We start from the raw sequence: 25,878 nt of genomic DNA, 5'->3' as shown, positions 1-25,878 counted from the left end.
TATTTCAATGCTAGAAGGGTCACCAAAGTCGTTGAGTTTCATCCTCTGGGGACCGTGAATTTCTGTACTAAATTCTGTCTTATTCCATCTTAAGTGATTTGACTAGATACGTGATAATTTGGTCAGCTGGTAACACTAGAGGAAATGTGAGGGGATCACTAAAGTATTTGTGGTTCATCCACGTGGGATCATGAATGTTCTAGGTTGTGTCCCAATCCATACAGTAGATGTTGAGAGAAATGTGAAACCTTTGACCTGATAGGGCTACAACAAAAGCCAGCGGGTCAAAAAACACTCATTCCGAATCATCCTCGTGGGACCATTCATTTTGTTACCAAATTTCATCACAAACATTCATACATACGTTGGTAAAACTTGTCTGTCAGAAACCAAGATGGTCATTATGTTGGGGTTAGTGGAATCACAGATGTCAACACTAAAGACATCATCTGGGGAATATGAATGTCCAAACAAAAGGGCACGGCAGTCCAACAGCTGATGGGATAGTTCAGTGTGGACCCACTGATCTACCAGTGGTCAGTTGACATGATGGCTCAATCACACACATTTAAAGGGTTGTAGAATCACAACGCTGTTAGACAAAGATCCCACAGTTATTCCTGTGTGAAGGTGAGTTATCTAGAAACAAGAATAGCCCTCAGATCTTATCTATGTGACTGTGTGTTGTATGAAATGACAATCACTTGCAGCTGCACTGACAGCCAACTGTGCCAAATTCCAGCAAAAGAAAGCTCATATAAAGCAAAAATACCTAAATGAAAAAAAAAACAAAAAAACGAGAAGAATCTTTAAAATTGCATGAAACTGTTTAATAAGTTCACACGTGAACTATGAGATGTGGAGCTCAGATCTCTGCCCGTCTTCCTTGCTCTTTCTGTGTTGTTAGTGTTTTCAGCATGACCTCATTTCCCTACAAAGGAAAAGAATACAGATGAAATCATAGTGAAGGATTATCAAGAAGGCCTGTTAAATCATCCAACGACACTGGTTGCCGTAGTGATAAATATGTGCTGTTGTAGTTTATGTGCTTGAACTTTTTGCTGCTCGTGCTGTGCGGGAGATGTTCTCGTCCAAAAAAACAGATGAACTGCTGCTACAAATATTCTCGTTTCCTCTGTGGCTTAGCAGTATGAGTGCGATGCGTAGAGCGAAGGCGAGGTTAATTACATTTATATCCCCCCTTATAATTTAGTAGCATCCGACTTGATTGGCAGCCTCTCAGTTTGTAATCCATTTGCACTTGACTTTATTCAGTGATCTGCTATTTCTTACACCGACGACCCCCACCCCCCCTCTCACACACACACACACACACACACACACACACACACACACACACACACACATACACACACACAGTACTCTCCAACCAATAGTACTACCTTTTCATTCTGGCAGTGTGTCACTCTGTGCTGTGTGGCCTTTAGTGAACGGTGCTGTAAGACAGCGATAGCCCCGTGGTTTGAGCTCTGGGTCGTTCTCCATCGTGCTTTTAAACCGTTCTCTCTTTTTTGCTCTGAATATCTATAATTGGACCGGCGCTGTGAAGCAGGCATACCTTGTACAGTTTCCAATCTAAATCCCTGTCATATTTCACTCCCCAGAAACTGGCCACAGCTGCTGAGGACTTCCAGATGGCGTATCAGTGGAAAGACGAGTTTGAGGTAACGGAGCGACACACACAAAAATAAAAAATACAGACGCTCATGCTTAGAGGAGTACCTGCATCAGCACGGATATATTAAATCTGCACATTATATACGTTTATAACACTCAGGGTTAACGACTGAGAGATGCACTGACACACAAAACATTAATGCTCATGCACGTAGTCTGAGTTTACTGCCCGTAAATTCACTTCATTGTTTGAATAGGTGTAATCTGTTTGTGCCTGCGTGTCGTTAGCAGTGATTACAACTCCATTAGTAAACAGGTTTATTGCACATTATACACTATTATGACACATTACGCAGCTCATTTCAGATGACAGATACTCTGCTTTCCAAGAACCACAGTGGCAGAAAGTTAGAACGCGGAAGTAAAGTGGCGGTCAGGAAAAAACATGTGCCACAGACACAGTTGTGTGATGTGTGGAAAGCACTGAATTACAATATTGCTTCCTCAACGGCACGGCAATGCCACCCCGGGGCATTGCACAGGCACACAGACACAGATGTAAGAAAAAAGAAAAAAAAAAGAGGAACACACTCAGCTTAACTCATACAGTATTCATTCGATTGGTAGCAAAGGGGCCAGTGTCTTCATTAGCATAAAACTAGAGAATTCCCGCTAATGGAGTTGTCTGCCAACGAAATAAAGAAAGTGTTTAGAAAATGTAGTCAGCGTTCCATGCCTGCGTAAATGTTACGCTTCTCCGTGCAACAACCCCCCAAAGCAGCAGCCAAAATGATATTTGTGTTTCCGTGCGACTTGTTTACAGGATGATGAAATCGCCTACTACAACGCGAAGGACAATGTGAGTGTGCTTTTTACTCCCCCGCCGCCTATTTGCCCTCCTTCCATTAAGCCCCCCCAACAGGTCACACTCAGACATGGGCCGCTAATACGCTTTTTGCCACACGGCACCCTTCTCTCCCTCTCTTGTCCTCCCATTCACCTCCCCGTCTTCTTCGCCTCCTCTTCTCCGTTTTCCCTTTCCCCCCCCCCCATTTACCACATTCATGTCTTTCCCTCTGCAACCTGGTTTTTCTTTTTCTATTATTGCCTCAGCCTCTTTTACTGCAATCCCTCCCCGTCTCGCCTCTTCTCCGGGCTTTTTTTTCCTCTTCTTTCCAGAGTAGCTTCCTCTCCGTCATCCCCTCCTCCCACCCTTTTCTCAGGTGAAGAGGTTTCTGCCATGTTTCTCCTCTAATTGACAGATGAGATGTATGAGCTGGCTACACTGTTGCTTTATTAGGAAGCAACTGTTCACACTCCTCCCTCCCTCCCTCCCTCCCTCCCTCCCTTCCCCCCTCCTGCTTTTTTTTCCCTCTCCCTCTCCACCTCACTACTTCAGTTCCCTTCTCCACCCTGCATTTCCTCCATATCTCATCATGCTTTTTTCTTCATACATCTTCCTGACCGTGCCGCTCTCATTGATGTAAATTGGTGAATGCACGGGGCAGGAGATATAAATCTCCAACGAGGGGGCACAGACAATCTGGCTGTCACCTGCCACTCCTCCTCCCAAGTGAAAATGATAAGGAATGAAAAAAAAAAAAAAGCAGGATATCATTAAGCATATCGTCGGTAATGCTGCGTTTTCTGTTTTTTTTTTTCTCTCAAATGAGCTGGGAGGGTGCGAAAATGTGCAGCGATGACATTATCGCACCAGACAGAAGTTGATGAGGATGTACAGTCAGACTGTGCCTTCAAATAAACCCACGGACTGTTTCATGCAGCGTGGTGATGCTTCAGCAAAAAAAGAATAAAGAGGCTTTGTATGATGTTATAAACCTTCCGGTCAGCATTCTTGTCTGCATCTTGATTTTTTTTTTTTTTCCCCCTCAGCTGGATGCAAATGAGACGGAGGGACGGAAATACAGGATTCGACCGGACTTTAAAGAGGACCCGTCCTTTAAACGTTTGACTGATCACAACCACACGGCCGTCCACATCCCCACGGACATCTATGATGGCTGTGAGTGCACCTCACACACCAACACACACACACGCAGACCCAAATGGTAACCATGGCTACAACTGACACACCAACCCATCATGAAATGTTGTTTACAGATTGTGCCTCTAGCAGATTTGCCCCTGGCTAAGTAATACTTTAAAAAAAAAAAAGTGATACAGCAATACAGCATAATGAGATCTTCTACTGCACTGTGTTCTCCGTCTGTTGGGTGTGCCGCGTGTCCTTGGGAGGTGAATGAACCGAGGGTCTTCCAACTGAAATGAACTCGTGGGTGCTTTGTCTGAACGAAGCTCCAAACATCAGGCGATCTTTCATTTGGGTTTTTTTTGTCAATGTTAGGGAGTTTTTTTTAAATCAACCTTTTCCTGGAATCCTGAGGCTTTGAATTAATCAGGTTTAAGCAGAATCATGAATAAAATGAAAGTTTGATGATTATAAATTCAAGCCAGTGATCCAGCTTCCTATGTACTTTACGAGACAGTGTTTTGAAGGGAAAGACAGCTTGAGTAGCAGTTAGCATGAGATGTCTCCGTTGGGTAAATATCCTAGATGCTAGCAAAGCAGCGCGGGTACCTGGAATACTCACAGCAGGAACGTCAGATAGGTCGGACCACCGTGTTTTACTATGCATCTTTAAACGTTACTGCTACAACTGAAAATGACAACAGAAAAAAAAACAAGTTTGCCACTTTCAAAAATGCAAATAAACGTTCTCTACCGCTGTTAGTCAAAATTCTTGGGATTCATCCTCTGGGGAAAAATCAATGTAATGTAACTGTTATCCAAGTCAGAATTCCAAATCGGAAACACAGCGAACAATTTCCTTTTCATTGATTTTTACTTTGGCGTTTGTGTCCTCAAACGTCCAGTCCAGTTGATGTGTGCTTCATAGAAGTCTTTGCAAGAATGCAGTGTGAGCCCAATCCTCCTCTCTCTCCTTGTGTGTGTTAGTTCGTTAGATCAGTTTCCTGTGAAGTTCTGGGACTTGACGCACAAACAGCCGTTTGCTGCGGGTGTCCGTACTGTGCCAAGCTGGGACACATTTAGATTGGGAGTCGAGAAATACCCACTTTGAACTATCGATCATCGTGCAATGGAATGCAGCATTAAGAGAGCAGCAAATAATGACAGTAATGGAGTGAGATAAAAGCTGGTTTGCAAAGGCTGGAAAAGGTATAAGGAAAAGGAAGGGGAAAAAAAGAAATGACTGTGCGTTTCAGACAAGGTGGCTAAATGTTTTGCATCATTGTTTGGAGTTTGTTCCATCCAGCCAGCCATTTTTACAACCAAGTGTAGATATTCATATTGTGTCATGAAACATACATGTATGTGCATCTGTTCGAAAGTGTATTTGCCCTGTTTGTCCAAAAAAAAAAAAGTACATTTCTGATCATTTCCTCATCAAGCGCTGACATTTACCTTGAGTGGTTCAGAATAATTTGATTCTCTAGAGTCCCTCTGACATTAGCACAGCTCTAGCTGAATGTCAATGACTTAAGGATCGTCTGTTGAATATCTTAACTACGGTCGGAATTATGAATTGTAACAGTTTTTTTTCCTTCTACTTTTTTACATTTTAAGCTCATGGGTGATGCTCTGATCGCGGACGTGGAATGAGTGCGCAGTAAAGCGTTCGTCGCCTCGCTCAAAGTCACTTCACCGGGACACATGGTTCATGATGGGTCTGAACATGAGTCCAATTACGGGATAGTTTCTGAAACCAGCAGGCTGCACTGTTGCTGCTTGGCATGTGCTTGCGGAATTTCTATCTGTGGCTGTGTGAGGCCGGGTATCTGCGTGTATGCGTGTATGTTTTTGGATATTCGCTAATTAACGTGCGGTGGGATGTGGTGCGTCAGCAGTGACTCGGAGGGACAGCAGAGTGGAGTGACTTCCTCAGCATGGCTCTCAGCCTGCTGGGGAACCGTCTGGCCGCAAGGTTACACACTTCACCCCTCCGCTGACCCCGAACACAGGGCCAGAGATGAGGCATGGGGACGGGCACGCACTGTCGTCGGGGTCCGTTATCTGCGAAAGTGCAAGGCGGGTTTATTAGCAAGCCTCTGAACTGGTTGTGACTTTGTCATTTTTATCCCGAGACACATCTCTGGCCATAATCTGGGCTCGGTGCCACGACTCTGCACGCTCCGTTTCTGTCAAGGATGCTGTTTATTGGACGCCTTTAATAAGTATGCATGGATACGCTGAGCTGCTGGGACCAATCCAGAACTGAAGTCTGATCAGAGTGAGATGAAAGAAATCTATAGGTGTGTTTGGAATATGTGAGGACCCAAAGCTGGTAGCACAAAAGCTCGTCCATGCAAGTTTATTTTGAGGTTAAGACAGCGTTTGAGGATTTAGGTTCAATTAGTTTGGCTAAGATTAAAAGGGGCCCTGTAGTGCTGATAAAAAAAAGGGGCTCGGCATGTATTATTTAAAGAGGGGTCCCTATGTGAACAGCAAGAAGCAGTGATGTCAAGTTTGCAAAGATGCGATTCTTTTTCAGTCGGCTCTTTTCGGGGGGATGAAGGAAACTGACTCATGTTGTGCCCAAACTTCACTGACTGTGAGTGAGAACAGTGAGAATATTAAGTGCTGTGCGAATATTATTCAAGGCCAGGCAACTTTATTTACATAACACATTTTATTCCAGGGCAAATTTGAAGACGTAAATTCACTGACACAGCAGAGGCATCACCTCCTGTAATGTTTTGTAATGCAGATCATTGACTTTAGGCACGGCGATATGAATAATGTAGCGCAGCTAAATTTGATCCACACACAAATGTAAAATGAAATGGCTTTTATGAAGAAAAAAAAAACAAAACACAGACTATGGTGGCCCTGAAGGTCAAAACACAACAGCATTTCATACGACGCAACAGTAACACACAAAACTGTGTATGTCACTCAGACCTTTTCAATATTGTGGAAATGTTGCTGTGTTTCCTGAAATGTTGTTGTGTTTTATGTAATGTTGTGTTTTGACCTTCAGGGCCACCATAAGTAACCCCTCGCCTCCTTAAAGGCCCAGCACGCACTGTAGCTATTTGACCAGGCTCCCTTCAAATCTCCTCATTGATGAGAAACATTTGTGTGTCATTGAGCGTGCACGCTCATGTACCGTGTCGGATATGTGCACACGCTGAGGAGTATGTATTTTGTATGCCTGGGGGGGGTTAAAAAAAAAAAAAAGAGAGACAGAGGATTCATATGTTATTGAGGCTTCAACTCTCCAATTTGATCTCCACCCTATAAATGTTCCAGGAATAGCCTTTGCTCAGCTGGAGAAAATTGGATTTTCTGGGTAAAGTGGGAGGCAAGTTTATGAAATCACCTTCTATAGGCAGCAGCACATCACGTATGTGAGACAAGTGTAGAATAGGGAAAGCAGACGGCCAGGTGACGGTCGGACCAGAACGGCTGCGTCTGTTGGTTCAGGACAGACGAAGGACAGAGATACAGACAAGAAAACGGTTGTATTCTGTGGCGTCGCTTTTAGATAAAGACGCTGAAAATGTGTGTACGCAATGTATATGTCACCTCAGGGGCAGGACACAGTTAAATACATTTAGTTTTACTCTTCCAAAAGAACACCAGCTCTAGGCTTATCCCTGGAGCGCCAAAAAAGTGCATTTCACTGCACATTGTAGTCTGTGCTCCGTGTGTGTGATGAACAAAAAAGCTTGAACCTCGATCAAAAGAGTGGACAGGAGAGACAGCGCAGCACTCAGACAGAGAAAGAGGAAAGACGGAGAGGATTCTGTTACGTTTGGGCCGAGCCAGGTTTCTCTCTGTTTACAGTTTTTGTGCTTCGCTAAGCTAACTGGCGTGCTGGCTCTGGTTCTTGTTTAGACATACAAGCGGTGTTGGCCTTCTCATCTCACTGTAGACAAAAAGTCGCTCCAGGATGACCCAGTGGTGGAATGTAACAAAATGCAGTTTACCGAACAGTAGTGTAAAAGTACAAATGTGAGGAACTTGCTGCTTTAATTTCGCTTTTTGGTATTGGAGGCAAATATTGTACCTTTTTCCTTCCCTATATTTGTCTGACAGCTTGAGTTGGTTCTCACTTTTCATATTACAATTGTTATCTTCCTGTCCTATTAAGACCATGTTCTTTGATGATTTGGAATTTCTCATGGTAGACCGAAGGATTAAGTGTTCATTCGTGATTTCAGAGAACTCTCCTACGTCTTCAGCCAAATAAACATTTTCATTCCTTGCATGTTACTATTTGAGTCGACAATCAGTCCTCTTAAAATTTGCCAATTTTGACCCTGAATGTCCGCTTCTGAGGAATAGTAAAAGTCTTATTTTATCGACCTGTGCAGGCTGCCCAAGTGAAACCTATATATACGGGAAACACTGGGAGTATTTTCACAGTGTGGTATTAACACTTTTATATCAGTTAAGTATCTGAAAACTAGTCTTTTGAAATTGCCGTCACTTCTGGCTTGAACGTCACTGTATCAGATTGACTTCTTCAGCAGCGCTTGCGTTCTTTTGAAAACATGAAGTACGTGATGATTGTTTGGGTGTATTGGGGGGGTCGGGGGTGGGGTGGTGGTGGACTCCTTATCCTTACTTAAAACTGTGAAAAAAATAACACTCTTTAATGCTTGAAAAAAGCCAATCCATGTTGTATTTGTTCCTTAATTACAGTATATTGCAACCCTGATATCCCCCCGAGATGAAGTCATCACGGAGTGTAGATTCAGTGTGGCATCAAAGCCGTGCCGGAGTGCAGCCGGGGAATTCATTAGTGTCAGTGGCAATATGGGTGACTAGAGGAAACTGTATCCCTTATGAAGCAGCTTATTAAATATTATGACTAACTCAGGAGTGCTCAAAACTAATGGAAACATTCAAAAAACTACACATTACGACTGGGGTAGATTTTGTTTATCACAGCACTTCAGCTCGTTCGCCTGTGCGCGTGTATCTTTTTCAGTGTGTGTTCTTTGACTGTCGAGCTATCTTGCTGTCTAAATAGCAGTGAGTGGGCCTGTGAGTGGATAGCCGTCCACCTACTTGTCTGTCTTCATCACTCTTCGCTGGGAAAAAAAATCACACATACAGTTAGTAATTTTCTCATTATCTAACGAGGGGCTGTGTGCTGTTATTTTCCCTTCCTTTGCCTTTAAAGTTCTGTGCTTAATGAGGGAAACACATTACTGTGCACACACACACACTGCATGCTCTCCCCCTCTCTCTCCCCCTCTCTCTCTCCCTCTCTCTATAATAAAAAACATGCACTCCTGGCAACCGAGGCTTCATTAACTCTCCCTCTCCAGAGGCATGCATGCAAATGAACAGTGTTTGCTCTGCACATCAATGGACCATGTCACATTCAATGCGCGATACCAATATATCTCACACACATGCACACATGCACATATAGAGTCACCGAAAAGCATATATACAGTATTGCAGTAGTATTAAAAGGGAAGGAAGGAAGGAAAGAAGGAAGAAAGGAAGGAAGGAAGGAAGGAAGATGAGCAGCAGAGAGACAGAACAAAGATAGAGTTGGGGCAGCATGTGCTGCGTCTCCATCCATCATAGTGAGTGTTATGTGGCTCTGAGCTGTCTGGGTGCTGTGTCATTACATCCATAATGCCTGTTGCCTCCCACAACACACACTATCAATCACACCCATGCACACATACGAACACATGCACATGCACACGCGTGCGTTGTGTGTCGCGGGTCAAATTAAACGCAGTTACTCTCCAGAAAACTGCTCCTCGGCATTTCTTTCCGAACACCGGCATCAGGCCGGATGAGGTGGCCCAATATTTGCTCATGTGTCCCGCTGGGTGAGTGGGCTGACACTGAGCGGGCCTGTGTGTGTGAATCCCAATGAATGTGATATTCTGGTACGTCCACACGTCTGTGACAGTCCACAATGGCCTTTCTTACACACAGGCTTTATCCTGCGATCATTACTGCAGAATACGCTCACAGACAAGCACACATTCACAGATGGAACATCAAGATCCGACTGCAATATCAGACTGAATACAAGATATGACTGATTTGTTATCTTCTGACGTGTGTGTGTGTGCGTGTGTGTGTGGATTTCCAGCCACCATCGTGCTGAATGAGCTGAACTGGACGGAGGCCCTGGAGGAGGTGTTTAAAAAGAACAGGGAGGATGACCCGACCCTCCTCTGGCAGGTGTTTGGCAGCGCCACAGGCCTGGCCCGCTACTACCCAGGTAAAAAACAATAAAATAAGATGGAGTAAAAAACAAACACTGTATTTGTCTTCGCCTGTCATTCATCGAGGCGGAAAAAGCCCCTTGTCCAGACTTGTTTGTCATCCGTCCCTATCACACATCGCACTGAAGCCTCGTGTGTTCCCTCTCTTATCAAATCGAAGGCGCCCTCATCAGCCGATTATAATTTGGTTGACCTAAGATACAGCGCGTGGCTTTTTTTAATCACAACGACAAACAGCCCGGGAGTGTACTCACACCTCTGCTTCATTAACACATCGCTGAGCAAATAAATCAGCTCAATAAATAATCCCCGTTGCTCGACTTGCACTGATTTTTTATATGTGATGCCGCTGACGGTGTCATGCTATCTTAAAGTGCATTAGTCTGGCGTGGCTCTCCAAGCACAAGTGTTTTTCTCTGCCAAGCCATTTCTATTCATGAGATTCCCTGTCATCATAGACTCCGTATCGCTTCATGGGAAAAGTTTATGTCTAATATTCATGAATCTTCATTGGCCTTGAATCTAGTCCTCTTTGTTCCTTTTTTCTTATTTATTTATTTTTTTAACCTCTTAGCATGCATGATAGGCAGTCACACATTCTCATACTGGCTTGTTTTCACGTTGCCCCTCACTAATAGCATACAGATAGAAAGCAGCCGATGACTGTCAAAGCAAGTGAATCCGGCGCTACGTGCTATGCATCCAAGATGAAGATTTTACCCCATTTACTTGCTGTTTACCTCCTCGTGAAATATTTTTCAGTAAATTAAACATGCTTCAATGTAGATGGTGTCGGATTCCATCCCATAAGCTAGCTGTCATCGTGACACAAGTGACAGATTATTTTTTATTTTATTTTTTTTTTTTTTAGAACCTCCCAAAATGCGTCCTCTCTTATCTTCACAATGTGACTGACAGTGGCCAGACACTGCAGGGCTGAATATGACACCCCATATTGCCAGATATTTGCAGATTAACACTTCAGTCAGACAGTCAGAGGTGTCAGGAAACAAACTAAAATAGGAACTATTGTCTCATTGTCTTCCGATAATGAAAAGAGAATTAACACGTATTTGATCTCCTCCTGAAGCCTCCCCATGGATGGATGCGCGGAAGACCCCGAGTAAAATCGACCTGTACGACGTCCGCAGGAGGCCGTGGTAAGAAAACTGCAAGAAAATATAATCATCGTAAGATGGAGTTTAAAGGGGCTCTACGTAACAGTTTCTAGTAATTTACGTGTATTACTTGCTTTCTTCTTGGCCACGTGTGAGCGGATTGCAATGTGGCGTGAAAAATGAGACCTTCCTCGCCTGTTGAAGTCGCCCAAACAACCCGGTGAAGGATTTGCTTAAGTTGTTTAATGCCGCTGGACTGTGGAATTTCCTTGTGAAGGACTCGGGGAGGATTTTCTGAGACAGTCCAACAGAAGTGACTTAATGCACTCTCTGGCCTGCCTTGTCTCAGGGCCTCCCTCTGCTGAAAGAGAGTAACAGTGGCTAACGTTAGTTTGGAAAAAGGACTCCGTTAACATAAGCAACACCCGGCTTCTAGCACGAGTTCCACAGAGCCCCTTTAAAGCTCCCGGACAAGTTAGCAAGTACACTTTGATCTGAAGGGTTTTCCTGATGCAGTGCATGTGTAATATTGTGATTAGAGTGAATAATCGTGTTAATGATTGGTCAGAGTGTGTGTGAGACTTAGATAAGCTTCTCTACCCATCCAGGTACATCCAAGGAGCCGCCTCGCCCAAAGACATGCTAATCCTTGTGGATGCGTAAGTTACTTTCCTAACCCCATTGATCCGTAACCTCCTCGCATCAGTCATGATTTCCCCTGATTATGATACATGCCCTCCTCCCGCCACGTAATGTAATGCATCTCCCACAGCGGACACATTTCTAATTACATCGAGCAAAATCTCACAGGACGTGAAACCGAGCTGACAGATTGCAGTGAGAAGCTCTCAGGTGTTGTGTTGTCGTTGTCGTTTGCTGCTGCAGGAGCGGCAGCGTGTCAGGCCTGACTCTCAAACTGATCAGGACCTCCGTCAGCGAGATGCTGGAGACTCTGTCTGATGACGACTACGTCAATGTAGTTTATGTGAGTATTAAACCCTCCTGCTTGCCGAGCGCCGGGCGGTCTGTTTGTGTGAGGCGACGGGGGGGCCGCGATGCACGCTGCGCGAAGGGACAGAGTGACAGGCGGATTCAGAATGTGCGCCTGAATGGGCTCGTTTGTTTACACGCCCATTCACGCGCCCATCTAGATGGATTTAAATGGAGATACACACATAAATACAATGTACAGTGAACACTCGTGTGCACGCACACACACACACACACATGAGAGAGACAGAGAGATGGATGACAGGTAATGAAATATGGATTTCTCTCAGGCCTGGCCACCCTGAAAAAGACCTTTAATGAAATACCCTCTGCTCTATTTGGTGTACAGGATTAAAACTCCGCACTACATGCCCCCCACCCCACCTCCGTACCCATGTGTGTGTGTATGTGTGCACATTCCCACTGCTCCTAAAGGGATTACAGCTGCACCTCATACTGGGGCCGAAACCCCGGGAAACACTCATTCATCACCCCCTCGATTTCTCAATCACCCTTTCCCTCCATCATTGAGTCCCAGCACTCCCCCCATACACCTTGATTCATCTCTTTGTGTCACTGCATGATCTCCCTGCACACCGTACGCCTCTCCACTCCTCTATACACAACACCGCAACTTTGCTCCCTCCACCGGCCCGACTCTCTCGCGCTCCCTTCATTTCTACTTTTCACGCCCACCAATCACTTCCATCGCTCTCTCCCCCTGCCCCGTTTCATTCTCTGACCATCTATTCCGGGGCCCCTCCGCGCTTGTGATTACGCTCAGGAAAGAAGAGCCAATCAGGAGGCTGCGTGATGCGTAGACGGGCGCCTGTGGAGGTGTTTATTGAGATGGGTCTTTATCGAGATTGGAGCCGTCTTCGTTTTCCCCGCACAAAGACAGCCATTCAGAGTCTGTTTCCTCTCTCCAGGGACCCTTTGTCTTGGGCACAATGTATTCCGTTTCACGGTGGACTTGTGATTCTGCAAAGACGTGCAATTATCGGAATCTGGCGGGGCGCTCTGTGTGTGTGTGTGTGTGTGTGTGTGTGTGAGTGTGTGTGCGTCTTAGAAAGTGAGTGAGAGCGATTAGTTCAAAAAGTTCAACTGCAGTTTTGACTCAGAAGTTCCTCTGTTCGTCTGGTTAAATTGTTTTCCTCCTCGCCTGCTACAGCGACGTGGGAGTGATGCATTAGTGGTCCAAGGACGACGCGAGGCACTCGGGGCTAAGAGGATAATTCATTGCCTGAAATGAATTACATTTTCTAGATTGTCATGTTTTTTTTTTTATCTTTGGATTGTATTTCTATTGGTTTCATGGCAGTTTCTTTCAGCAAAACCATATGATGGCGATCAGACAAGTGCTATGTGCAGTTTAACACAGACCATGCCAAAACTTACCTCGCCCCTGATAATTCAAGTCTTGTTCAGGGTTGTTAAGTGGGATTGTAGTAGAGACTTAAATGTAAATGATATAGTAACCCTTACCCTAACCCTAACCCTGGAAATGGTGAATCTACATACTTCACAGACTAGTTATGATCGTGTGTTGAATACAGACATCTAGATCATTTCACACGCTGATGGCAATGAGCTTCCTCGTGCAGCCACTGTGGGAGTGTGCTGAAAGACCTCAGTCCATTTTCTGACAATTTGCCTGCCAATCACAGATTATACAAACCTTCCGCCTTGAAGGTATATTAGAGCTAGTCGAACCAATGCAAATATTAGCTTAAAGGTCCCAGGTTAACGCACAAACATGATTACTTCAGAAAGCCCGTAGACCCGCTGATAATGTCGATGTCGTTGGGTGAGTTGCATGTTAGTGTTAGGAGATACCATAGTTGAATGTTGGTGGCCTATCGATCCGTACAACATAGGCTGCTCTGTTGGGCTGGTTGCTCTGTTTATTATCTCATGTGTATAAAATATTGAAACATGTAAACTAATCTATATTGTGTATGAGAATGAATGAAGTTGTATCTCATGGGTGTTTGCATCAGACAGTTTGGGTTGCAAGAGTCACGTTCACTAATCTCTTACAAGTTTGGTCAACCTGGTTTGGCTGCGACCTGTACGATCATGCGACCCCTCGCACGTCTCGCTCCATCTTGACTTTTTCTTCGCAATACTGCCTCGTTTTCAGATCTTAACAGTGTGACTTGGTGTCCATTAATTGCCCCGACAAAACTCATTAGTCATTTCTCTGTCATCGTCTCTCTCTACCTATTTCTTTGTGACACGACTCGCTTACTCATACGCATCCACGGTGCCCTATGTCTGGCCCTGAGGGTGTTGTAACCTGACACTAAATCATTAATCTCTGATATTACCCATAAATCCCTCCTCATTAACAGTAGCCCAGGGACTAAGTTGGCATTTGGTCATGGAAGATGCTCGCACACTTCCTCGGCAGCGGCGGCAGGTCAGGGGAATGCTGATGGCCGTTCCTTCCCGCTCGTTCTTCCCTCTCTCTGTACTCACCCTCCCTATTTTTTTTTTCTCTTCTCGCCTGTGTTCTCGCCTCTCCCACCCTCCCACCTCAATGAGCCTTCCGTCTCTTTTATCCGGCCTGCTCAGCCGGTGTGTTAGCCGGCGTCAGTGCTGTTAGCTACCGTCACGTCCAGTGGGCAAGCCAGAGCACCAAACCGGGGCAGGAGAGCGTCCGGCGGGATTAGAGCTTGACGATTAGCCTTCTCTCTTGTGTCATCGCTAATCCATTCCCAAAGCCTGGGCCATCTCACACACACACACACACACACACACACACACAGACTCACACAACAGAGCTGTTGTAATAGGATCACAAGGGAACAGCAGAATTTGTAGTAGATTGTATTCACATTTGTGTTCAAGGCCAGTAACATAACAGTACAAAGAAGACTCTCACAATAGTTTTATTCCTTCTTTCATTTATATCACTCTGGGCTTACCTACAAAAACTGCATCTCTCTAATCCGAACATGATTGATGTGTCCCATACACTGCGTGAGCTCATTATTTTCAGTATATCACACACCGTCTCACTTTTACCGCTTTTAAGTCCTGCGTTCACACCCTCCCCCTCCTCCTTTTTCCGTCTTCTTCCCGTCACTTTCCGCTCCTCACCCTCCCACATTCCCGTCTCACCTTCCTCACTTCTCCTTTTAATAGATTAGGTGGTAAAAGATCCCCGACTGCTCCACGGAGGGCAAATCACGTGAACCCGCGTTTGCGCGTGAATGTGTGTTTGTGAGTGTTTATGTCCCGTCGCCTTGATCCGGCCCTTTTTGTCGAACCGCAGCTGTCGTCACTTCGCCTCTCAGTCCGCCACAGATGTGTGTGTGTGTGTCTGTTATTGTCAATCTGAAGGGAACTTCAAGGCTATCAGGCTCATTGGAAATACGCCCACTCACATGCAGCCAGGTCTCTTTTTTTTGCCTCCTTTCTTGTCGGTGTAGATCAGTGTTTCCAGCCTCCCCTATTGGCCGTCTCACAGAGACACATTGATTAGTCGAGATCGATGAGGTGCGGTATTGTTTTAGAAGAGTTCTGCAACACAATAGCTGTGCTGGTTTACTATACCGCTGTCCCATGTCCTCTATATATTAGAATATATTCTATCTGTTTATTTTTTTTTCTACTTATCGCCATTCGGAGCTCTTTGAATCTGTCCTCTCTGTTCACTCCCGGACAATCCGAAAGCTTCCGTTCGTTTAACAGTGAAAATAGGGACCATCTGTTAGACCTGGAGCACAGCGCGGTGTAGAAGGGAAGCAGGCTTTTTTTGCTGTATGCCGGGCGGAGTGTGTGCATATGTGTGCCGAGGTGTGGAAATGAGGAGGTCTCACCTTTTAAAAAAAGATGGTGTTGCTGCCTAACCTTGTTCTTATATAGCAGAATCTTGTTTCCATGGGTACCAAATCGTTGAGCTCGTGGAGGATGTGAAGCAATTAGTGGGGCTTGATGAATGTGTCTGTTTACCTCTGCTTGATAACAGCCAAGGCCAGGTGGGAGTGTTTGTGTGCGTGTCTGCGCCACGTTCGTCCCAATTGTTTCAGACGCAGACACGTACGTATGAATAATTTGAAGGCCCTGACTCCTTTTTTTTTGCGTCTTTTGCCTCCCAGTTCAACACCAGGGTGAAGGAGACGGCGTGCTTCAACCACCTGGTCCAAGCCAACGTGAGGAACAAGAAGCTGCTGAAGGATGCTGTGCAGAACATCACGGCTAAAGGGATCACCAACTACACAAAAGGCTTTGAGTTTGCTTTTAGGCAGCTCTCTGCGGTGAGATAAAAAAGTTTTCTCTTTCGGTGAACGAAAAAACGTGTCTTTTTTTTTTCTATTCTGAGGGTAAAAGAGGCTCAGAGCAAGTTTTGAATGAATGTTGCCTTTGATGGCTCCATGTTTCCACTAGCAGCAGCAGCAGCAGCAGCAGAGCTTTGTCTTTCACTGCCATCTGCTGGTCAAAGGTATTACCTCGTCTCAACTGTCCAGACTGTTACAGACGAATGACTGCACTGAAATGAAAAGCATCATCCTCCAGCTGGGTTATTGTGCAGCAACGCTTAACGTGATATATGTGATGAACTCTGAACTTTGTCAAGATATGTGGCAGAATTAGGTATGAATAGACCAGAACTGGTTTACGCTTTGTTAGCAGTACTTTGAGGCTGATTGGACGCACGAGGATATCACTAGAGGCAGCTGGCTCATCCAAATCAAAAGTTTGTTTTCCTCTGGAGTTGAATTCATCTGAGATGGAAATAAAAAAGGAAAGTTCTGGAGGTCCCTCAAGATATTTGGGTTCATTATCCTGGGATCGTGCGTATTTACAGCAGAATATTGTTTTCCATCACCTGGGCGGAAAAAAAAATAATAATTTCACATAAGATGATCCTGATGTTTGATTTGTCCCTTTGACTAGACTAATGTGAGCAGAGCAAACTGCAACAAGATCATCATGCTGTTTACTGATGGAGGAGAGGAAAGAGCTCAGGCTATACTGCAGAAGTACAATGCTGACAAAAAGGTATGTTGGTCACACACACACACACACTGTTTGCTTTTATCTATTTGGGTCTGCTCCCGTTGTAGTTTTTATTAGACTCAGCTTTTTGGAGCTCCCTTTGGGTTGCAGCTTCCGTGTTCATTTCCTCACTACCCAAAAGTTTATGCAGATGAGGTATGTTTGCATAATGTGTGAAACAAAGACCTATACCACATACACACACACACTCATACACACCCACAGATCACAAATGTGCACATGCATAAGGCCGAGAATGGGAGCAGACTGCACACACACTTCATCATGATGTCACAACCCGGCTCAGACGGGAGTCAAAGATTATAAATAACATTTTGTTGAACCACATTAGACCAGATCTAAATGAATGAATAAGCATATTGAAACGCTGCTGGCTGGGAGCACAGCAGACAGAGAGGGAACGAGGGAGGTATCCAGCCCTCTTATATCAGGAACAGCAATCAAAATAAGTGACTTGAGGTGTGACTCATTCTCCAGACACTCTGCCTCAAATCAGGAGCAGGTGAAAACACAGTAATCATAATAACATTCAGGGCACATAAGACAATAATTGATTGACTCAAAATCAACCTTGAATGAAATTATTCAAAGACATCACTTGTGCTTCCAGAATTATGAAGAATATGTTGGTTATGTGTTGATAGATGTTGTTCAATTGAATCTCATTCTGCAGGTGAGGATCTTCACTTTCTCAGTAGGACAGCACAACTATGACAAAGGACCCATTCAGTGGATGGCCTGTTCCAACAAAGGTACAGCACAGATTAGAGCACAAATCACCCAAAACTGTTATCGTTTTGTTACGATCCTTGTGTTAGATGAAGTTGTGCTTGTTCGATATTTGTAGTGATTTCGAATACATCTGACATTTTGTTTCGGGCTACTCAGCTGGGTTACGGGTGGTATAAAACTTCAAGTACAGGAAAGTGTTGAAAGAAGACAGGGTGGTGGTGTGATAATGAACATCGTTTTAGAAACAGCGGAGCTACCATCAAGCCCCTTTGTCTTCTTCCCCGCTGAAAGGTCCTTGGCCGGAAACATTAGCAGCTCAAACAGTGATGACTGCACTTTAATCTCCCCGAGGAAGAATGGGGAGAAAACGTTTAAGTGGTTAATGATAGATGAATCAGTAGAGAATCCCTTCACACATCCACAAGTAAAAAGTCTGGACATCACGACACAGTAGGCTAAGCTGAAGATGCTGTGTGCTTCCTGCTGTTGTTATGTCATCATTGAGTGACTGCAGCATTTGGTTTTCGTTACATTTCCAGGTTACTTCTATGAGATTCCTTCCATCGGAGCCATCAGAATAAACACTCAGGTTAGAGCGTGATTTATTGTTTTTCGCAACATTCATTGAGAACCTAACAATCTGCCAGCACGGAAGCATTAATGTGGAAAATATGCGGTTTGTCCAATTTTAGGAGTACCTGGATGTCCTGGGGAGACCAATGGTTCTGGCTGACAAGCAGGCCAAACAAGTCCAGTGGACTAACGTATACCTCGATGCTCTGGTATGGCAAATTTAATGTAATTTATTTTATTTTATAAGAATTGGCCACCTGTCGAATTAATACCCAAAACAAACATTATATCACTTACTGCTAACTACTGCTAACTGTAGCTTCCATTGGCATCTTAGCTCAGTAAGCAATACAGCTAGTGATCCAGACTGGGAGCTCACAGAACTGGGGACATCTCGGTGTTTACACCTTTAGACCAGGAGCTTTGGACCAGGACGGCCAGTGCTAGCTGGTCAGCATGCTAATTAGGACAGATATCTCTACAGCACAAAACACAGATGTTATAACTTATTTATGAGTGAATTACTTCTGTAATTAAAGTTTGAATTCTTACATATGTTGATGAAAGTTCTCAGTCATCAAGTTCATGATAGATCTAAGTGCTGTATCTTAGGCAACTGGACTTGTTTCAGTTTTTGGGTCTAACTAACTGGAGGGGAGTTGCAGGCTTTTAAACCCTGTGTGGGAGTGTCCTTAAAGAGTCATTTAGGACACGTTTGAGCTCTTGAGTTTCACAGTCATTAGGGCTACTTGTGGGTCTTTTTTCAAACCGGCCTTCATGTGGGTTGCTAATGCTAGCTGAGCCCAGGTGTGAATGGTTGTTAAGCTGTCTGGGGAGAGAACTCAGTACAGCATTTTAGGTGTGTGATAAGTAATGTCTTAGGTCACGTCCTCTGTTCAAAGACAGTCGTTCCATCTTACATAATTCACCTTTAAATAACACGGACAAATTGTTCCTGCCCTGTTAATTTCAACTTGACAAGATTACTGGAGATGAACGGTGCTTTCTCTTGACTCTCCATCAGGAACTGGGTCTGGTCATCACCGGGACGCTTCCCGTCTTCAATAAAACAAAGACCAAAGACGACAGGAACGGCGAGGTGCGGCACACAAAGGCTTGAACAACACAACGATTGGGAGTCAGCAGAAGTGGGACCTGATGAAAATACATTTCACCCTCATCTTTTTTTCTCTGACACTTTCCCCCTCAGCACCAAAATCAATTGATTCTGGGCGTGATGGGGATCGACGTTTCTCTGGATGACATCAAGAAGCTCACACCACGCTTCACAGTGAGTTCAACACCCATATGTGGTCACATAAACACGGACTAATACATTTCTCAAACCCAGGTTTTTGTGACATGCCCAGCTGTAAAGATAGAGTTTTCCATCTGGTGCAATTAGTGAGTGACGTGATCCCATCTGATAAATAATGTCTATATGGAAGAAAAAGCCTCTGTCATTAATTACAGCCCCTGTGCGTTTTTGGGGGACCACTGAGACCTGTATTTGACACACTTTCTGACAGCCATTAACAGCTGTCTTTCCATTACACTGTGTTTACTGGCACCATGTGTTTTCTTTCTGGACAGACAATTAAATGTCCTCCTCCTCTGTTGATCTCCAGATTGGTCCAAACGGATACTACTTTGCCATCGACCCCAACGGATACGTCCTGCTGCATCCAAATCTCCAGCCCAAGGTATGACGTCCGGCCCCATTGCATCGCCTCACGTGGCTCCTGTCTTGAAGCTTTTTTTTTAGGACTATTCCACTGGGTTGCACAATAACTGCATGCGCTCTGTGAATAATATGCAGTCTAGCAGATGGCGGAGGCTCTTTTCAAACCTTTCCGTGTGCCGTCACCTCATCAATCTTCATAAAGAGAAATCATTCCCCAGTTAGAGAAGGACTTGATATCATCAGCCCCTCGGATGTCAGCTAGAAGGTCACTCATTACCATGTGAGATAAAATAGATATGTAGGGCTTGGCAGTGAGCTGGCATATATGTTTAAGAATGAAGGATAGGAAGAGGCACGGCGGCGTACGGAAGAGAAAATGTGTTTAGTGGCACACCTCAGAAAATGATTTAATTTGTTCCACCATGGGGATGAATCACACTACTGTAGTTTGTATTTTCCTGTACATGTTATGTATACGATAAAAATCGATATATGGTTCTTTTTAGGGTCGCTTTTATTGTCATTTAAACTCAATTAATGGAACACTTTTGATTTGATGACAATTTCTCTTTCACAACAAGGCTTGAAGTTGAATTTAGAACGAAATATCCACCAACTCCACCAAAGCCTCAAGTGGTAAAATGTCACTAATCATATGCCGCCCGCCCGACGAGCGAAAGGCCCAGAGCAGTCTTACTTTTCCTCAAATAAATTCAGCAGGATTCGTAGCCGCCGGCAGGTATTATGCAAGATGTGAAAAAAATTAGCCGTGACCCCACAAGAGGTTCCAACCCGCTGCCTTCAGCCCCGAGGCGAACAGGCTCTGACAGGCGGTGACCATTAGCTTAGCCCAGGCCCGAGTTCTGTGTTCGGTGTCGAGATGTTCAGAGCGAAACCACCTACCCGGATCCCTTTGGGACACACACTAACATCCAATTCATCAAGCCAACAGCTCTCCACAGTCTAATACATCCAGACAAACGGCTTATGGATCCAATTATTTTTAATTTTCAGTATAATAGGTTTTATTAGTTTGGTAATTTCCGCGTCAAAGTGCGATAAATCAAGGGTTGGTTAATAACTGTGACTCAAGACTACTGGAAGTTACATAAAAAGACACATTACTCATACACAAACTGTGGTGACTTCTGGTCTACAGACATGACGGGCCATGGCTTTGTTGCTGTAAGAAGATAATGATGTATAATATTCATTAATGTTTACATGTTTATGTCCTTCTTGTTTGACATTTTAAAGCAGTGGTAAGAGATATTGCAAAGCCGCATAATCTTCCTCTCCCTGGACTAAACGGAACGTCCCTCTTGTTTTCGCCCTCTTTCAATCTTTTCACCCAGACTGGAACACTTAACTCTGGTCAAGCTCTGTGTGTGTGTGTATGTGTATGTGTGTGTGTTTGTGTGGGGTTGTATATTTGTATGTTTGTGTGTGTGTGTGTGTGTTTAGATATATTTGTCAATGTGGTCGCTGTGTTTCAGCTGGAAGTGACACTTGTATGTTTTGAAAACCATGTTTTTTCATCATCTGTCTTTGACGACCACGCCACCACCATCACGCACACACACAAACACACACGGTGACATAAGTGCATGACTGTGCATCTCTTCACTGCTTTCCTAGAAAAGGATTCGTAACAGGAAGCTCAGGCTCAGTAATAAGTACGCTGTCACTTTTCACGAGGTGAGACAAAGAAGCAGTGCTGTAGAATGCAGAAGTAGTGCCTAAAGGTAGTAATGTGGAGTTTTCTGTATTGTAGTTGCATAGATATCATTTTCTAGCAGATGTAGTAGCAGTCATTGACTTTTTGTTTGGGATATCATGCATCTGTTATTGGACCTACAACCCTCCTGTATGTCTGAGTTCCCCCAAACTGAAGTCATAGTATAATCTTAGGTTGCTTGTAGTGATCTAGTGGTCTGGTCATGGAAAATACAATCTAAATATGTGATGTTTATGTTTCAAAATTGTGAACATGCATTTGTTTGAGGATATGTTGTGACAGGGTTGATGCTGAGAGAAATTTTGATAATCGGCGTCGTCGGATGATTCGCTATTAAAGGTGCAATATGTAAGAATTTGGTTGAAAACATTCCAAACTTCCAAAAAGTCTTCAAAGACGTAGAAGCGTCATGACATCGTCTATGTTTTGTGTGGCAAAGCATGTTTAGCATGCTAACCAGCTAGCCCCAGCCCATCCTGATCCAAAGCTCCCGTGCTAGCACAGTGAACACCGATGCTTCCCCGCTCACTGCACGGCTAACTGAGCTAACATCAGTTACAGCTGCCGGCAGTTAGCGGTGATGTTGACATGTTGCCCTCCATCTTTTTTTCTGCATATGAATTCAACACGTTTGAGTCTTGCATATTGCACCTTCAAGTATTTAAAATAGTAAAATACAAATGGTTGACTTTGTACAGAGGGTTTGTCTAACTGAGTTTTGGGTTGTAGTTTTGTAGAGTAACTACTTTGTGCAAATCAACATGTATGTTGTGACCAAAAAAGTTGTCTATAGTTCTACGGATGTTGCTTTCACTGCCTTTTTCCATGCACATTTAACAAAAACACTTACATTTTTAGAAGCACAGATAGCCTATGGGGGTAATAGTGAAAACACGGGCAGGTAAGAGGGTCGGCCTGTTGTATTGTACTTCAGATTTCCTTTCTAAAGCATACAAAGCAATGTCAGCAGAGAGACCTTCATGTTTTCACACAAACACACGCACAAAAGCAATGTCAGAATTATCTCATTGTGCTGAAACATTCAAGACAGACGGCTTCGCTATTATTATTTCTCTCCCATCACCCTCTGTGCTGTGTATGTGTGTGTGAGTGTTTGAGGCTTAGAGGGCTGCCTGTCAATCACTCATTGTCTCATTGAATCAGCCGAATGGGAGATTGTGTGAATACTGATGGTGGCCTTGGCCCCTTGAAACATCTCCCGTGGCTCACCTCTCTCCCCGTCTCAGCGGCGCCTCTTTTCTCTATTTGATTATGTTTGTACATATTCCACAGTCATCACACAAATCTCCCCTGTTGCCGGGTGGCGTTTTTTATTTTATTTTTTGTTTTGATCTCACAACCCCGGCTCACCTCGACAAATCTCAGCAGACATACAGTATCCTCTCACTCTCGTTCCTTTTCTTTTTAATCTCGTTGCTCCTTTTTCTTTTTTTTTCCCTCACTCCTCGTCTCTCATTTGATCTTCTTTTCACTCACGCCATCCAGAGTTCCCATTTTCCTTTTTTTTTTCTTTCTTTCCGTTCGGCTCGTATCCTCTCCTGTCTCTCTTGTGTTTGTTGTTTGATGTTTCATTCTGTAACACCCAGTGTTGTACCTCTTGATCTTTTATTCTTTCTTTTCTCATTTTCCATGTCGAGATGCTTCATCTTACTCATCCTCCTTTTGCTGCTCCATTTCATTTCACTCACCATCAAATGTAAGGAACTCAACTCTGGCTCTTTTTTTTTACCTGATTGAGTTTTTCATTAATTGAGTCTCTTGTCCCTGTGATTCAGCCTTTATCTACAAGTGGTGTAGTTTTTCTTTTTTTATTCACTCACTCTCTTTGCGCAAATATTGATTTTTGGAGTGACCGCTCGCACACGTTAGCGTAAAAAAAAACTATGTAGAGAACAATGTATCAAAGACGAGCATGCCCTCACCGCATCACCCCACGTTTTGGAGCCACAGAGTGAACAAACGTCGCGGAGGACGGACCGGTATCAGATTGCATGTACTGCTGTTTTATAGAGAAGCACTAGATTACTACTACCATTTTATGCCACTATAAAGCCACTCAGACGTATAGGGTTTTTAAGAGGGGACATTAATAGGGTCCAGTGTCACTTTGTATCAAACCTGATTCGCCCGCGTCTCGTGTCACAGATATGTTGCCAGAGCGCCGCCATATGGTGCCCTCTATTTTTCATACCGTGGGATGTGATTAGATGCATGTGTTTAGAAAAGGGCTTGGCATCTCTCCTGAACTGAATGCAAAAGAAACAATTATTAAAGTCCACTCTATGCTATGCAATTGCAGTAAGATGCGGAGGGCTTTTTTTATCCCCCCCCTCTGTGGCTGATTGCCATGGTAAGAACCCATCTCTGAATAACAATTGTAAAATGGTCCGCTGCACTTTATAACGTTTTACTTTATCAGCTCAGCAGGCTTCGGATGGAGTGATATGAAAGACAGTTATTACATAATAAACTCCCAGCCTAACGAGTGGGCCTAGAGTAAATGGTCCTTCTTTGTTTTGTTCACATCGATCCTTCTTTTTTTTTGGGAATTTTTGTGACCAGTGTTCTTATAGCGGTGTCGCAGCTCGGACTGAAATATCATCCTTTTCTCCGCAGAATCCCAAATTCCAGGAACCCGTCACGCTAGACTTCCTGGATGCCGAGCTGGAGAACGACATCAAAGTGGAGGTAAAGTGTGCAGATACATGGAAATCCGCCTGTCACACGCACAAAAGACACGGACGCAAAAACCACACTCAGACACACGTTCAGCCAGGTATTCAGGTGCCAGATGTCTCGACTCGCCTCATAAAGCTATCATGATCAGTCCCCCGCAGGTGATTTACTCAGTGTTCCCAACTTGTTTAGCATGAGGTTACGAGACAGAATGTTTTTCGAATCAGCTGCAACACAGTGAATCCGTCTGTTTCTTTCCCTGCAGATCAGGAGAATGATGATTGATGGAGAGACAGGCGAGCGTACCATTCACACCCTGGTGAAAACGCAGGATGAGGTAAGAGGAAACACTGGAAGCGGCCCCACATATTATTCTAGAGTATGTTGGGGGAACTTATATTTGATGGTCTCCCATCATGCTTCTGATCTACAGCTGCGTATTCTTCGGTAACGCTGCAGAGAGGTTCACAGGCATTTCAGAGTAGACAAACGGGTTGACGTAATGTTTTCAGTGCAACGTTTCATTTCAAAAAGTGAGCGTTATAGTGATATTAATATACTGTTGCAAGAAAACTTTGTTCCCTGCTGTTTGCAGTACTGAGGGTCATCATGCAGCGAGGATAGCTAATAATATCCATCTACTAACACAAAGTAGAGAACCCAACGATGCTGACTTCGTGCCAGACCTCCTTTTTCATTGCCTCGATTTTATACAAATGTTTGTAAAGGAGGCACCGTGAAGCTCTGGAAACTCACAATTGTAATATTTACAATATTAATGAGGCGGTAATACAAACTCGGGAATATTTATCTTTTCCATAACTGAATAAACAAGCTGTTCTCAGAGGAAAATAATGTAGCCGGAATCCAGCTTGAAGCTAGAAAGGTGGCGGGGTCCGCCACAAATAAAGGGGCAGTTTGTTTATTCAGTGAAAACAAAGAGTTTGTTTAGACATAAAAACAACAGTTAATAAAGATCTTTCTCTTCTAAGCTACACAGTGTTTTTTTTAATTTTGTTTTACTATCGATATAAAGTGACACTAAACAATATATTGGAGCTATTGTGTTATTATGAGCAAATTCCTAATGCCATTTCCTGTGTGTGGTCTTTGGCAGAGGTATATAGACAGAGGAATCCGGACCTACACGTGGGCACCGGTTAATGGAACAGACTACAGGTGAGCCCTTCTCAGCAATTTTCTAATATCCCTCTATGGTTTATTAAACTGCCTCTGTGTCACTGCCAACGACTCGCTAACTGCTGAGAGCACTCCAGCAGATGGAGGACACTACTTAAGCCAACAGGGGTCACTCTCCTGTTTCTCACACCAGGCTCTGCTTGATTAATGTGAAATACATTTAAGGGACGTTTTCTGGGTTTCACTGAAAACACGGAGGGATGAAGGAAAAAACCTTCCTCAGTTTTATA

At 44.1% G+C, this 25,878-nt stretch overlaps 1 protein-coding gene across 5 annotated transcripts in view; it reads left to right on the top strand.

Annotated features, from left to right (window-relative positions):
- The window catches only part of LOC115586402 (voltage-dependent calcium channel subunit alpha-2/delta-1), a 72,449-nt gene that overhangs the window by 24,520 nt on the left and 22,051 nt on the right, over positions 1-25,878 (top strand). For all 5 annotated transcript variants that reach the window (XM_030425418.1, XM_030425419.1, XM_030425417.1 and 2 more), the window contains exons 4-21: positions 1,626-1,685; positions 2,462-2,497; positions 3,532-3,661; positions 9,753-9,884; positions 10,979-11,048; positions 11,615-11,665; positions 11,892-11,991; positions 16,103-16,261; positions 16,902-17,006; positions 17,698-17,776; positions 18,296-18,345; positions 18,449-18,538; positions 19,354-19,428; positions 19,540-19,620; positions 19,958-20,032; positions 24,389-24,460; positions 24,714-24,785; positions 25,566-25,627. In XM_030425418.1, the coding sequence (XP_030281278.1) occupies positions 1,626-1,685; positions 2,462-2,497; positions 3,532-3,661; positions 9,753-9,884; positions 10,979-11,048; positions 11,615-11,665; positions 11,892-11,991; positions 16,103-16,261; positions 16,902-17,006; positions 17,698-17,776; positions 18,296-18,345; positions 18,449-18,538; positions 19,354-19,428; positions 19,540-19,620; positions 19,958-20,032; positions 24,389-24,460; positions 24,714-24,785; positions 25,566-25,627 (1,499 nt within the window). The remainder of the gene's footprint in view (positions 1-1,625; positions 1,686-2,461; positions 2,498-3,531; positions 3,662-9,752; positions 9,885-10,978; positions 11,049-11,614; positions 11,666-11,891; positions 11,992-16,102; positions 16,262-16,901; positions 17,007-17,697; positions 17,777-18,295; positions 18,346-18,448; positions 18,539-19,353; positions 19,429-19,539; positions 19,621-19,957; positions 20,033-24,388; positions 24,461-24,713; positions 24,786-25,565; positions 25,628-25,878) is intronic.

Source organism: Sparus aurata, chromosome 8 (genome assembly GCF_900880675.1).
Source record: "Sparus aurata chromosome 8, fSpaAur1.1, whole genome shotgun sequence".
NCBI classification, from domain to species: Eukaryota; Metazoa; Chordata; class Actinopteri; order Spariformes; family Sparidae; genus Sparus; species Sparus aurata.
This window is presented reverse-complemented; position numbering and strand designations above follow the sequence as displayed.